Source organism: Archocentrus centrarchus, chromosome 13 (genome assembly GCF_007364275.1).
Source record: "Archocentrus centrarchus isolate MPI-CPG fArcCen1 chromosome 13, fArcCen1, whole genome shotgun sequence".
Taxonomy (NCBI): Eukaryota; Metazoa; Chordata; class Actinopteri; order Cichliformes; family Cichlidae; genus Archocentrus; species Archocentrus centrarchus.
Window position 1 is genome coordinate 29,632,377 of NC_044358.1, and position 15,623 is coordinate 29,647,999.

General features: G+C 44.7%; 1 protein-coding gene across 2 annotated transcripts in view; it reads right to left on the reverse strand.

The window, feature by feature from the left end:
- arhgef17 (Rho guanine nucleotide exchange factor (GEF) 17) overlaps nucleotides 1-15,623 on the reverse strand; it is a 71,978-nt gene that overhangs the window by 56,028 nt on the left and 327 nt on the right. Inside the window, exon 1 of one of the 2 annotated variants that reach the window (XM_030744049.1) lies at nucleotides 10,200-15,482. In XM_030744049.1, coding sequence (XP_030599909.1) covers nucleotides 10,200-15,482 — 5,283 coding nt within the window. Of the gene's footprint in view, nucleotides 1-10,199; nucleotides 15,591-15,623 lie in introns of those variants that run through there. The other variant, XM_030744048.1, reaches the window with a different exon arrangement.

Consider the following 15,623-nt stretch of genomic DNA (forward strand, 5'->3'; position numbering starts at 1 on the left):
TGAGGAAGACGCTACAGGAATCCACCAGCTCATGGATTACTGACTACCTGACAGACAAGGTGCAGTATGTGAGACCGAGAAATGCTCTGTCTGGTTTGATGTGCGATACAGGAGCTCCAAAAGGCACTGCGCTGTCTCCATTCCTGTTCACCTTGTAGACCTCGGACTTTCAGCACAGCTCCAGGTCATGCCACCTTCAGAAATACTCTGACGATTCTGCAGTGGTTGGATTTCTAAGTGACTCTCTGTAAAAGAGATTTATGAGCAGGGAGTGGGGAGTTGCTTGACTTTATCGTAAAAAAGGAGCATAAAATTAAAACAAGTCTGCGATGGACACTGATAGTTCCTGTGTTTGTCTGAGCTTGTTGTTCACTTAGCAAAACACTTAGTATACCCTGAGATAAACGCACACAGGCCCGTGAGCATGCACAAACATATCATCTCCCTGCTTCTGTTTCCTTCCGTCGCTCTCTCGCTCTCATTCACACTAACACACTAAGTCCATGTTTTCTCAGCTGAGGTAAGGTCAACATATCTTTGGCCTGACTCACAGCTTGGTGAGAACTTTTCTTGAGACTAAATGTTTTACTTAAGTACAAAGGTTACTAGTGGCCAGAACTAACCTCTCACCTATGTTGGGGGCAGGGAAAAGAAACAGGTCACTCCTGCAGACTTTCTGTTAATTCAGTGATTTGTGTAATACATTATCTTCATAAAAGGAAGTGAAACTCTTATTATACAAGTCATAAATACACGCTGGTGTCAGCTAGTAGTAATGATTATGACTATTTGATTCAATCTTACACAAAATTTCGTCAACCGCTGTGCGATGCCATCCCATGTTGCAGACAATGAGGTGACACCAGAGGGGAGCACAATGATGAAATCCACCTGAAAGGGGCAATTTCACTGACGAGGTAAAAGTTACAAGCCTCTTAGAAGAAATGTGATTCAGCAGTGTACACACTACACACACACATACTGTACGCTACACTTACTTTTAGATTCAAAAATACAAAAACCTTCTATTTGATTACATTCACTGCTTGTAATAAAACACTGCACCTCTTAAATAAATCCGCCCCAGCTTCAGGGAAAATAATCAAAAAAAAAAGATGAATGTGATTCAGCTGAAGAAAGATTCCCATCCAAAAAAATAAAAATAAATCACAGAGGACCAACTCCACCTGCCTTTGAGCAATCTTTGGCTGTAGCCATAGCCGAACCCAATTCTCTTTTCCAATCATCTTCCTCCTCTCCCTGCGCCTTAATCCGAGAACCCAGCAGCCACTCAGGAACAGCACTCCGACACTTCCAGCGTCTCCCTTTCCCATTTTCACGAGAGTTTCTTAACTGGCAGCTAGAGCATGAGCCAAACCGACGGACTGATGCCATAAGATAAGGACAGCAGCAGAGATGGGAGGAATGGGAATGTCATGTTTCTCTGGTGTGGGACAATAGAAATGAATGGCCAAGTCAGCCCACAGTTAGACTGAGGCCTAGATGCTGTATATGACTGTGTGTGTCCAACCACGCTGTGAAATATGCTATGTTAGATATTGCACAGTCGTACTATTGTGTAAGTGACTGGGCAAGACAAGCAGTAGGTCACTGGAAGTTTATACAGATATGCACACACACAGATTAGTGCTAGAGCATACGTGCAGCATAATGTAACCACTCACAATGCAGATCTCATGGTTTACTCCATGCTGAGCAACAAACGGAGCACTTCAGACTCATTTAAAAGGCAAATAAGACTCGTTATAAGACACAAAGTCACACTTGAACAGCCTGCTTATGTGTGACAGTAAAAGAGTTAGGCCACGGTCACACAGGCCTAGAGACCAGTCGGAGACCATCTAGGAACCAACAGTCGATATGGAAAAATGAGCATTCCCAGACAAGTTGGCAAGTGGTACATGTGAAAACTGGCTACCATTCACTAGGGACATGTGGTGCTTGGTGGAACTGGTCGCAAAGAGTTATATCTCCTTGCGATTGCTTTGGTTATTAGCGGGTTGCTGCTGTTGCTCGCAGTCTGCATGGAAGACACAAACAGTCTCAAACTACTCTCCAAGCAGTAGTAAAACTGTACAAAGTGCACCACAAACTGGAATCAAAGACCATTTGCCTTTAAAGTAAAAGCTGCACTTTTTAAAAGATGTTAGCTGAGCCTTACTGCTTGAACTAACATCTTCCAACAGGCACAACTTTTACTTTGAAGTCAAATGTTCTCGAGTTTGTCGCACTTTTTCAAGTTTCACGACACCTTGGAGAGTAAGCAGCAGGTGTTTGCACACAAATCAGCGTCTTGTCTGTAACAACCCACTACCAACCAAAGCAATCACAATGAGTTTTTTTAACGAAGCTTCCGTTTTGCAACCAATTTAACCCAGTGACAGCCAGCAACCTGCAGCAACTATTCATCAGGGAATACACATTTTTCCCTGGCCGACGACTGCACCTTGTACTCTTGTGCCCAGAGTATTAAAATGAAAGCAGACAACTAATGGACATAATCTCTGCATTTTGCTGATTAAGCTGTCATTCAGTGAGCCTCAGGCTATTCTACTAAGGCACATGGCGTCCAGCAGTACAGCCCTGCATTGGGTGAATCATCAACAAACCTGAATTCTCATGTTAGGGAGCTTTGCGGCCACATGGTCTGCAGATGTATATGACTCAGACAGTAAACTACAGAGGACTAGCTCGTATGAGACATAGCTCATACAGCTACCTTGAAGAGATAGACCCTAAGAAGCAGGTCAAACTGGAATCTGTTATTTATGTCAAGACAAAAAGCACACTTTAGTATGTAGAAATCTGCCCATGCACACAAAAAAAAGCTGAAATAGCAACTCTGTCAGAAAGTGCTGTTTCAGAGGAGGCTTTCCTTACATAAGCAAACTGCTCTGTAATTACACTGGGTGGATCCACACCAACTGAGAGAGGAAAGAGTTAGAAGGAGACAGTAAAGAGGAGAGCAAGTGGGAACAAAGAGAAAGTAAAAAAAAAAAAAAAAAGACAGAAACCCAACAGCCATTGTTCACAACCTTGAACTTGAATTAATTTCCACTGCTGGGCTACTATGAATACAAAAAAACAAAAACAAACAAGCACCATTCTTGAAAGGAAAAGTTAAAGATTTTCAAAGCATATTGCAACCGTCACCAGCCGAGGGCAAAGACATCGAGAACTGCTTTTCCCACAGATGTTTTTTCCCCCCACTGTGAGAACCCAGATGGAGCCTCACATTGGGATTTCTTTGCAGTGACACTACATGTCAGTGGGGTTGATGTGTGGGTTTTTTTTATTGCTCACAAGCATTTTTTGAAAAGTTTCACCCTCTTATCAAGTCCAAGGATGTTAGCATTAGCTAGAGTTAGTTATTGCAGTCCAAGCAAAGTATGGACTGTGGGCGGTGGGCTTGTTTTAAAACAAGGAAAATTCCACTGAAACCAAGGGCAATGCCCAGGAAAGCAATTTCAATTCACACCAAAAGGATGCAAAAACGCAAAAGGAATTATTTGATATTTTGGGAAGCACACTTAAGTATTGTCTTGCCGTGAGAGAGAAAAGTATATTCATGCCTCTGTCTCTCCCTTTGTCCTGTCTCCCTATGCTCTCTTTTTGCTTTTCCTTGACTTTCTTCTTTTCTTTTTCACGTCACCCTCCAACCGGTTGTGGCAGATAGCTGCCCCTCCCTGAGCCTGGTTCTGCCAGACCTTTCTTCCTGTTAAAAGGGAGATTTTCCTTCCCACCGTCGCAAAGTGCTTGCTCATAGAGGGTCGTTTGATTGTTGGGGTTTTCACTTGAATACTTTGGGGTCTTTACCTTAAAGTATAGAGTGCCTTGAGGTGACTGCTGTTGTGATTTGGTGCAATATAAACCTGAAATGAACTGAAAATGTAGCCTCAATTAGAAGCTAGAGTTAACAGTTAGCACAGCTTAGCACAGCCTGGGTCTGTTACAAAAAGGCAACCAAAGTTTTTATGTGCACAAGTCAGAGTGTAGAAACAACAATTTCTCTTTCTCATGGCAGCCTAACCCCAGCCACTTTGTTAGACACACCTTGCTAGTACCAGATTTATCCTCCTTTTGTCTTTAGAGCTGCCTTCATTCTTCATGGCAAAGACTCAACAAGGTGCTGGAAACATTCCTGAGATTTTGGTTGATATTGGCATGATAGCATCACACAGTTGCTGCAGATTTTGCTGGCATGATGACAATCTCCTCTTCTACCATATCCCAAAGGTGCTCTACTTTTTATTTTATTTTTTTTTTTGAATAGTTAAGAGTGAAGATAGACAGGAACGTGGGGAAAATGAGGGGAAGACGCTTAGGCACAGGTCGGATACAAACCCAGGCCGGGTGCACCATGGCCATGCGGTATATATGGTCACCTGCTCACCCACTGAGCCACCCCAGCACTGAAGGTGCTCTACTTGATTGAGATCTGGTGACTGTGGAGGCCATTTGAGTACACTGAACTTACTGTCATGTTCAAGAAACTAGTCTACAAACATAAATGCACTGAGTTGCCGCCATGTGATTGGCTGATTGGATTATTTGTTATTGAGCAGCTATAGAGGTGTACCTTATTAAGTGGCCAATGAGTGCAAGTTGCCCAATGAGCAGTTTCTTAACCAAAATCTCAATTTGCTTCATATTGTCTAAACCTGAAACTTAGGAGTTTTTACAGTTTGTTCATTGTCCAGGTTAAATAAACAAGATTAATGTTAAGAAATCAGCCTTAAAGGTTTTACTTCCACAAAGCATTAGGCTACATTTTTTTACACTGTCTCTAAGTCTTTATGCTGAAGTGCATGCACATATGAAAATAGTACCACAACCAATATATATATATATATATATATATATATATATATATATATATATATATATATATATATATATATATATATATAAAACATCAAGGAATACAGCTGAGCTAATGATTAATTTCCAACTATAACAAGTGAGACATTAATGTTGAATAAAACTATCCAGTTATGATGCTTAACTTTAATTTCAGGAGTTTGCTTATCACAGGAGCACTTCCACCCTTCGTTGGTCTGTGTAGTAGACTGGTGGGAAAATGAACAAAATTTTGAAGTTTAAGCTTATGTATATTGATTCATTCATCAACTAAACTTAAATTAATATTTCTCAGGTCAAATATTGAAATGCGATTAAAATGCGATTAATTTCGATTAATTAATTACAAAGCTTGTAATTAATTCGATTAATTTTTTTAATCGAGTCCCACCCCTAATATATATATATATATATAATATTCCTACAATGAGAAAATATAATGTATATTTTTAAAGCATGCAAGTCATACAATGTGCCTTTATATAGATGAACAAACTATACATAGTGAGCCACTGTTAGCTGTTGATTAAAATAGCTGGTTAGAGATAAAGGACATTTTCTCTGCAGTCTTGAGACTTTAAGCAGAGAAGCCATAAAGCATCCAGCTCAGGCTCATGATAAAAATTCCCTTTACTTCCTTGTTATATCTGTGACATTTGATCTTCACAAAGTAAAAACTGCACAATAGATATGCCATCATATTACCTTCATACAATCCCATCACACTTGTGTCAGTATCAGTAATTATCTTTTTAAGCTTAAACTTTCAGGGTTAGTTTTCCCAACTCCACCCACATAAAGTCAGAACGTCTCCCATCAGAGGCTTCCCATGTGTCACTGATGCCACAGATATCAGCAGACAATCTTTTGATCTTCTGATTCATCCGACCTCTTCCCTCTCATCTGCTGAGTCTTTGGGTCATTCGGGCAGCACAAACCATATCCTCACCCTTTCATCTCTCCAGTGCTTTTAACCTCCCTCAGCAGCCAGCACTTTTTGGATTGCTGACCTTTGCATATCAAAAAACAAACCCTTGGACCCACACAATATCCTCTATGTGTATATGGAGCTGACCTTTTGCTTTACTTTTAAGTGTGATTTCAAAGTAAGTTGCATATTAGATAAGCACCTTGTTCTCCACTGATCACAGTGTAAAAGGTTGAGGATGGCACATTGTGTTTTTGATTAATAGAAAACATTTTATTATACATTCACCTGCTCAACTGCTCGTTAACACAAATATCAAATCAGCCAATCACATGGCAGCAACTCAGTGTGTCAAGGCATGTAGATATAGTTAAAAAGACCTGCTGAAGAGACTTGAGTGATTTTGAACGTGGCATAGTTGTTGGTGCCACATGGGCTGGTCTGAGTATTTCAGAAACTGCTGAGCTACTGGGATTTTCCCACACAGCCATCTCTAGTGTTTACAGAGAATGGTCTGAAAAAGAGAAACTATCCAGTGAGTGGCGGTTCTCTGGGAGAAAATGCATTGTTGATGCCAGAGATCAGAGGAGAATGGCCAGACTGCTTTGAGCTGATAGGATGGCAACAGTAACTCAAAGAAAAACCACTTGCTAAAACCAAGATATGCAGAAGAGCATCTCTGAATGCACAACACACCGAACATGCAAGCACATAGCCTGTAGAAGCAGAAGACCACAAAGGGTGCGACTCCTGTCAGTTATGATTATGCTGGACTATGCTTGATACCTTAAAATAGTCCACAGCAGCAGCAGGTTTCAGTTACTCCAGTGTATCTGTAATTCAGCGCTGACTGAAAACATCTCTGATTTGTGAGAACATAGGGACACCAGATCTTTATTTGTGAGTTTCTAAAAATGTTCCAGGTGTACAAAGAAAAAAAATGATTTTTTTTTTGGCTGTCTGAAGTAAAACCTATAAGCAGGGATAGCATCAGGACAGTCCAAGAAAAAGATCCGTCAGAGGGAGAGTATTAGATTCCATGTGGGTGGCCTGATTAAACAAAGTCAGTCATAAATCTGGTGTTATAAACACTGTGCTTTTAGACCTAATCCATGGAGAGCAGAGCAGAGCACAAACCAATCTTTATGCCTCTTTCCTTCTCTCTTACTATATATCCTTCCCTGGCTCTTTCTCCCATTACCTCTAAAACCCACTTCCTCTATAAACCTTTGCTGGCCTCATCAATAGGGCAAGAATGGACATAAGACTTAAGAAATTTATTTCATGCCACAGTGAGACACTCTGAAAGAAGAAAAAGTAAGAGGTTACTGTCCACAATGTGCAAGAACTACACAGAAGCACGCACAAGTTTTGGTTAGGTATCCTTGTGAGTCATGACTGTAATTTCTCTGATTCTAAGTACCAAACAGATGGCATTTGATTACTGACCAGATTCTCTAAAGGGCTTGAAATTCCTCAAAGTATAATAACGATAACCTAGAACTTAAATGATGCTACAGAAGGCCTCTAATAGATGGCACACATTACCAGTCTGCAGCTTTTTTTGGAAAGTTAAAGACAGTTATGCAACATGAAGCAAAGGGAAGATGGGCCACATTCCTGCTGCCTGTTAAAGTGAAAACTACTGCAGCTGTAGAGGAACACACACATACACACACACACACTTTTGAGTAAATACTTTACAGTACTGCTCGCTTTAAACGTGCACATTCTGTGGAGAAAGAAGAGCTGCTCTGTAGCAGAGAAATATGAATTTTACCCACACTGGGTAAAATTATATAAAGATTATATAAAGATTTGACAAATACATGATCAAACGTTCAGTTTCCCATAAAATTACTGTCTTCCTACATAATATTAAACATGTTATTCAAAGTTATGTCATTAACACTGCCTTACATGAGAGTTTGCAGATCAAAATAAATATTAAGCTTTTTTCCCCCCAAGGCAGTCCCAGTCAGAGGATCTAACATTCACACTTTAGAAGTTACAGGATTTTGCTTTAGTGAAGCAAAAAAAAAAGCTAACTGTAGTATTAAGATTTTATATTTTACATTTTCTACCATCTGCTCCATTACATCTCATTCCCTCCATTTCTGCTCTCTCTCTCTGTTCTATTTTAATCCTGTGACTTTTTTTAAAAACCAGAAAGTTTCCTTCCAGCTCTCTCCTTTTTTTGTCCCTGCCTCTCTCTCTCTCTCTCTCTACCTGACATTTGGCTCGGCTGCCTGCGTACACCAAGACAAACGTTATGACCTCACTTCACTGCAATGTTCCAGAGACACACAGAGAGACAGCAAAGAGAAAGGTGAAATAACATTAGGAGAAATACAGGAGAACTGGCATTAAAAAAGATAAATGGAGATGAGATGAGAGTATAAAGTAGAAATGCAGTGTAATTTAAAAAAAAAAACAGCTATGACTGGCAACATCTGGATGAAGATGGGAGAAGAAACAGAGTGGAATGATGCAAAGTGCACAGAGGAGCAGAGAAAAACAACAGAAATTAATGGGAGATTTTGATCTCAGGAAACTGCACTGTGACTGAAATAAGCCATGTCTCCAGAAAAGGAAAAACAACAAGAAGCTCCCTCTCCCCACAACATCTTCCTCCCGTTCTTCATCCCTCCCTCCCTTTAAGAACTTGTCTGTGATCCATTTTAGCTCGGCACTGTTATTACATTCAATCCAAATCACACACACGTAACCAGCGCTACAGGACCCTAAATGCAGTCAGCTGGCAAAAGTCTGGGCACGAAGGATTGAAAAAAGGCACTGATATAGTCCAGATGAACAACATGCACGGGCTCACACATACACAGGAGTACAACTGAAGAGGCTGAAGAGGCGGGAGACACACAAATGCACGTGCAGTGGACACAATTATGTGCACATAGCCGGAAGTGCTGGAAGTCATCAAATGTTTCAATTACCACAACAACCTCCCTTTTCCTGCTTGATGGGGCTCACTCGCCAACTCGCACAGTGGTCACTAAAAACACTGGGCAAAGACAATCACAAACTAATGAAGAGCAGAGTAACTGATGCATATACTGTCAGCGAGCACAAAAACAGCCCTGTGACAGAATGCAGAAGTCGAGGAGCGGCGTGCAAAGCTACATAATTGTTTGTTTTGAGCAAATACAAACAACAGGATTACTGAAACATACACACACACCCACACACACCCACACACGCAGTGTCAAATCACAAGAACCACAACTGGCCTCACTGCAGAAAAGTTGCTACGGTAAACAAAAGTGGTTGATGCTGTAATAAAACTGAAGTCCTGGATTTTAGATCTGCAGTCATCTGTCCTTCCAGGCCTCAGAGTCACATCCGTGAGGTGTGCTTTAAGCAAGAGCAGCTGTGTATCAGTGGCACACACACAAAGCTACATTTAAATTCCTTGTGCTGCACTATTACACAAGCCAAACTTCATGAGCAGCTACTAATTAGGAGTTCAGTGATTCCTCGCTCCTCCAACCTGCATCTCGAACCCCCGCCCCCCCCCCAGTGAGTGTCTAAAAAGAACATGCACTTATCTGTAAGGCTTTGTATGTTCTCTACAGTTATCATGACAGTTAAGCAGTTAACCTTTGTATATTACGATGATACAACAAGACAGAAAGTCTCCCAGTGTTTAGACAGCAATAAGAAAATGTAGCATCACCTCAAACACGCACACACACAAACCCCAGACTGTGTTTGGGTGAACTGTTTAATACATCCACTCTCTATGACTCTGGAATTCTGGCACAGAGACAATTGAAACTGGATGAAACAAATAAACAAAAGCAGACGCAGCGGGCTTCAGTCCATTCCTTAATACCCTTTGTCTGCAATCTGTTTAATCAAACTAATAACATCCTCTGATGTTTGTTTAAACACAGCTCAGCCTTTAATGGCTTCTGTATTGTAGCCCTGGATCCAAATGCACTCTGAAACTAGCCATACGGGTCCTGACTGAAAGCGCTTCATAAAAGCACCAATACACACAGGCAGTGGGTGTAGCTGCGCAACTGTGAGGGAAATCCAGCAATGTAATGCTAACAAAACAACATGAGGAACTGTTGCAAGACAAGTGGCACTGTAAGTGTTCAATATTCTACCAAACATTTCTCCCCTCACATCCTTCTTAACTCAATAACAGAGAAACAGTGGACCTCTGATTCTGTAACATAAAAATTCATAGTGTGTGTGTGTGTGTGTATTTAGTATTGGGTGTGGTGTTCATAGCTTCTTTTCTGAAACTAACAATGGCACTGTGACATAAGATTTCAGGGAAGCATATCAGCATTTGAAGCTGAATTATCCAAACTCAAAGACATCCAACAAGAGAAAATCCTTAAGTAAAAGGGCAACTCACCACTTTGGGCTTGGTTCTCTGTGGGGTGGGCACAGATGCAGTGTCCTCAATGCCCTTCTTCTGTGGTCCAGCTTCTGTCACTCCACTGGGGCTGGTCTCGCTGAGTCCTTCTGAAGCTGACACTGAACCGTGTACCGGAAGATTTCCTGGGCCCTCAGGGTCCCTTTCAGAAGTGCTCAGATCAAGGATATATTTCTGTGTCACATCCTCCAAAGATGGGGCCTCGTCTCCCGGAGGCCTACTTCCAGGTGCGGGTTCTGTAGTGGATCGGATGGCTAAGTCTGCCTCCTTGAGGGGCTTGAGCTGTGGGGGTGGGGAGATTGGGATGAAGGTGGTGGGTTCACTGGTATGGCGAACATGCATGGGTATGGTTTGGGATTTGGATTGCAGTGGCAGAGGGGAAAGAGGAGCCATGAGCTTGTTTTGGTCACTGTGATCCTCGTGTCCCTCTGAATCCAGTTCCGGGGGCTCAAATGGATCCTCGGGGGCAAAAAACGTCAACCTGTTTGGACGCTTTCTGGCGGGCCGACGACTCATTCTGGGAGACAGAACTCCAGCTAGCTTAAGGTCAAAGTTAAACTTCTGTACCTCCTCCTCTCCACCTTGGTCTATAAGATCACCATCGTCATCATCATGATATTCAGAGGGAGGGGCGCTCTCTGACAGGGAGCGAGCCTTTGTGACTTTATTACTGCCATTTGCCTGCTGATGCAGCTGTGTGTGTTTAGGCTTAGCTTCAGGTTCCCACAGTTCCTCTCTCTGCTCGCTCAAGATTGGCTCGCTGCTGGAAGGTGGAATCAGGCTAGGGTGCTCCAGCTCACTGATTGGTTGAGTGCTGCCAGTCTGACCTTTGAACTGAGGGTCATTTTGAGAAGTAAAAAGGGTATCACTACGACGGCTGGGGTCACTGAATGACTTCTTCTTGGGGGCTTTGCCATTGTTATGCTCATCTGCCATCAGTCTGTCCATTGCACCTGGCTCAGCTACAATGTTCCTGATGACCCCGCTGTAGTCCCGAATGCCATCATCACGGAGCCCGCCATCACTGCACACTGACAAGTCACTGGCTACGCTGCCCTTATATTCTGACAGCGTGCTCACAGCAGAGGCTTCTGGAGCACCTCCCACTCCTCCTTTGACAGACAGGGATCCTAACAGGTTACTGTCTACAGAAGAAAATTTGTTGTTCCCCTCTTCTGCTACAGAACAGCGCCGCTGAGGCATGGGATCACTGAGAGAGCGGTAAACTGTAGACTCCCCATTTCCCACAGCTGCTGTTGTTGACTCTGCATTACTGCCATTACTAGAATCAGAGCCTGTATTACCAGAGGGGGAGAATTTGCGCCTTCGACGGATAGCATTCGGGGTTGCGGGGGTTTCAGATCCTCCCCCTGCTCCTGTGGTGGCTGCTGACCCCTGCGGCACAGCACTGATCCCCTCACTGACATCGATGATGCCAGCAGTAGTGCTCTGTTCCATGATAAGGTTGTCATTCTCAGCCCTATGGGGAGGAAGAGACACAGAGCGAGGTGCACTCACTTCATTCAGACGATTTGTACAACTCAAGCTGATCTCTGTTGTCTTTTCTCCCTCCTGCTTGAAGCCATCCACCTCAAGGGGAGCCGACAGCTTCCACACGGCTGCCGGCTGCCCTAGCACATCCCTGGCTGTTCTTGACCCTAAATCAGCCCCTGCTGAGCCCAAGTATGACTTCTCTGAGAGGTCACCGGGGCCTGTTTCTGGCTCTGTCACAATCCCTTCATCTGTTAAACTCGACTCAGGGCCTGAAAGTTCATCCACAGAGCGGTCGTAGAACATGTTTTCATCAGAGTCACCTTTCAGTAAGGCTCTCTCCAGCTCTCTGCTCTGTCTCTTTGACTTCTCCCAGTACTCTGTGCCCCTGCTGTTTAGCTTTTCCATCTGCATACCATCCCTCTCACTCCTCTCCCTCTCCCTGTTCTCACTCTCCCTCATATGCTTAAACCTGTCTTTTGTGTTCTCAAACTCAGCCTCTTGATCTGTCCTTGCCTCATCCTTTCTGTCCTCACTGGCTTTCTCCTTCTCCTCATTTGTTTTCTTAAACTGTAAACATTCAGCCCCAGAAATACTGCCACTTCCCCTTACGTCTACATCATCATCATCATCTTCCCTCGTACTCATCTGGCATATATCTCTAATGACCTGTCTGGCTTCCTGCACATACCTATCCTGCACTGGCATCTCTTCATCATCGTCATAGTCATTTTCAAATCCATAATCCCTCATTCTGCGTCCTCTCCCAACCCTAAAATCCCCCCCATCACTTTCTACTTCCCTGTCTGACAGCACCACCCTCCCTCCACCACTCTCTCCATCCGAGTCAAGCCGCTGCTCAGAGGAGCTCCTCTTTGTGGTGCCACTTGTCATGTAACATCTCGTGACTGCTGTAGGTTTATCTGAATAAGTGAAGGATTTCGCACGTCGCAAAGTGGCGGTCAGGTCTTTAAGCGATGGACGGTGACTGGAAGAGAGAAGGGTCCCACCATGAGTCCCTGAACTCATCTTGTTCACTGATGACCCCTCCACAACCCCAGATCTATCCCCTCCACTTGATTTACGCACCCTCAGCCCTGGCAGGTCAGATTTCAGAAAGCTTAAAAGTGTCATAGTTTCTGAGGTGATATCAGGGTTGGATATGGATATCTGGTGTTTATCCTTATCATTCACCCTAACCCCTGCTGTCATTTTCCTTAATCCCATGGTCTCACCACCTCTATCCTCTGAAGAGACCCCACCTTCTCTGGCAAGTACACCAGGCAACGGTGTTACAGTTGGCACAATCTTGGGGCGCACACGTACAGGAGCACGGGAGAAGTTGTCCCCATGGCCGAAGCTTGGCGACCGGTACATGGTAAAATTCCCATGATAAGTTTTACTCAACATGGAAGAGGATGCTGCTCTCCTAGTGCTACCTCCTGCGCCCCTTGTATTATATAACACATTAGCTGCACGGTTGGCACAGCTAGCTAGGTCCTCCTCTTTCAGCGTCTCAGTGCTCGAGTATCGGCTGCTGCAATGTGAATCGCCAGGGCTGGAGAGAAATGGGGGTATGCTGACCTTTGACACCCTTGATACACCAGGGAGCATCACTGATGTCACAGGTGAGGTGATGCGCTCCCATTGCTGCACCCTGGCTCTGTGACTGCTAGGTTCTCGTGTTGACTGGCTCCGGGCTACTGTCCCCCCAAATTCTCCTCCCGTGTTTTGCTGGTGCGGCCTCTCTAGGTGCTCCATTGTCAAGGCCGTGTCACTGTCGCTGTCTTCTGATTCGCCATCATGATCATCGTAATCATCACGGCCTGTTATTAGAGCAGCCCCACTGACTTTTTTCTTCTTTCTCAGCGAGCGCCGGCGGACTGCCTCTCGATAGTGGGGGCCTAAAGAACCAGGACTATCCTCCTCACTGCCTGAAGACCTGCCAATGGCCTTAGCGCCCCACCAGCCATTTTTACAGCGGGATAAATAGCTGCCTCCTCGCTCTGTGGCACCCCTCTCTCCTCCTCTGTAGGACACAGAAGGAGAAGGGTTATAGGAACCACTCCAACTGCCTTCTCTTTTTCTCCTAGTTTGCTCCTCTTCTTCGTCTCCAGAGCTAAACCTCCAGCGGGAGCTGAGGGGAGAAACAACTTTCCCTGGGTGTATTAACTCAGTGGAAGGGGCAACAGCGGAGGAGGAGGTAATGGCTTTATCTGGAGCTGGAGCAGAGGAGAGGGAGGAGGTGGAGGGGGCTGGAGCTCTAGAGGAGCTATGTGAGGAATGTAAACTATCCCTGGGCAGCCCGACCCCCTGTCTATCCCTTCTCTCCCTAGCTGTCGGCTGGTGAAGAGAGGAGGAGCAGGAGGTGGTGTCTGAGCTCTCCGATCGACTCCAAGACGAAGCAGCAAAGGGTTGAAGGTCAGGGTTAGGGTCAGATGTCAATCCTGTCGATCCGGGGGCCTGAGCCTCTGCCTCAGTGTTGGGACTAGGAGATCTGTATGAAGGTGATTTAATCCTGTGGTAGCGACTACCCCCAGAGTGACTGCAACTGCTACCGCCGCTGCTTTGAAAAGTATTTCTGCCAGACACTTGTTTATTCTGACTGCGTGTCTCTATGTCTGCCTCCTCATCATTTGAGTGACGATGGTGGTCAGCTTTGGAGCAAAAGTCCAAACAATATGTAAAAGTCTCTTCAGCAGTGCCGCTTCCTCTGTTCTGTTCTCCAACTAGGGATTTGTCATGCAAAGGCAGGTTAATGGTTTCATTAGCTGAACTGCAAGGTGACAGTTTGTTTCTGTCAGAGCGAAGAGCACTGTCACTAAAGGTAAGCTCCTGTAGATGGTCTCTGCCAGCTGCTTTTAAATTCTCATAAGCATCAAGCGTCTTGTGCTGCTGCAAAGGTTTGCTTTGTCTCTCATCAAACAGCCGTCTAATTTTGGTAACACTGGGCCACTTATCAGAGTGCAGGGAGAAAAAGTCACTGTAGTGTGTGGAGAGATAACTTCTGTGGGATTTGGAGGGTGGAGGCACCCCTCTGCCGCTAATATCCTCTTCCTCATCTGGAGTCAAAGTCTTTCTGAGATCAGGGGGACGTGCATTGATCTGTGAATAATCTCTCTTACCCGAGCTGCCGCTGCTGTCGGTTGATAAACTCGTAGAAGTCCGCTTGTCGCTTTTTCTCTCCGAGTCCGAGCCTGACACAGAGTCAGTGCCCGAGTGAAACTTTAGCACTTTGCTGTCTGAAAGCGGCTCTGCTGTTGCGGTATCACTATCCTGGAAATATCCACCACCACAGCCGCTGCTGTCCTCGTGAAAAGTTTCGCCAGGTGGATTCCCGTCTCTCCTGGAGCCTCGGGCCCGGGGAAAAGTGCTGCTCCCCCGCGTCCACGCTGCACCGTCTCCCGGTGAAACTCTGTGCGTCCTGGCGGAGCCGCTGCTACTCCTACTGCTGCTGAACTTCTCAGTAAGCTCGCGGATGGATGGAGAAATGGAGGAGAGAAGAATGGGAGAGCCTCTCTTTGGATCTGCGGTTAGGAGGCTGGCGGTGGTGGCAGAGATTTTGGAAACTTTTCTTGACACACTGACATTACGCGTTGTCGTCAAGGGCTGTTCTGCTTTGCTGGGCTCCGGGGGAAGGGCGACACCGACTGCCTCCAAATCCCCTGATTTGTGTGGCTGGTCTTCACTCCTGTTGGCGCCCCAGGACCCCAACTTTTTGAAAGAGACGCTGCGATACACAGCCGCATTCTTCTCCTCGCTTTCTGCCATTGTTCATGTCTTTGTTACAGCTCTCACACACACACACTGGCAACTCCACGGGTAGCTATTACACATCCAAGCACCTTTTCTTAGTTGTGGTCCATTTCCAACCGCAACCTAACGGCAAGGGAAAAAAAATAATAAAACAAT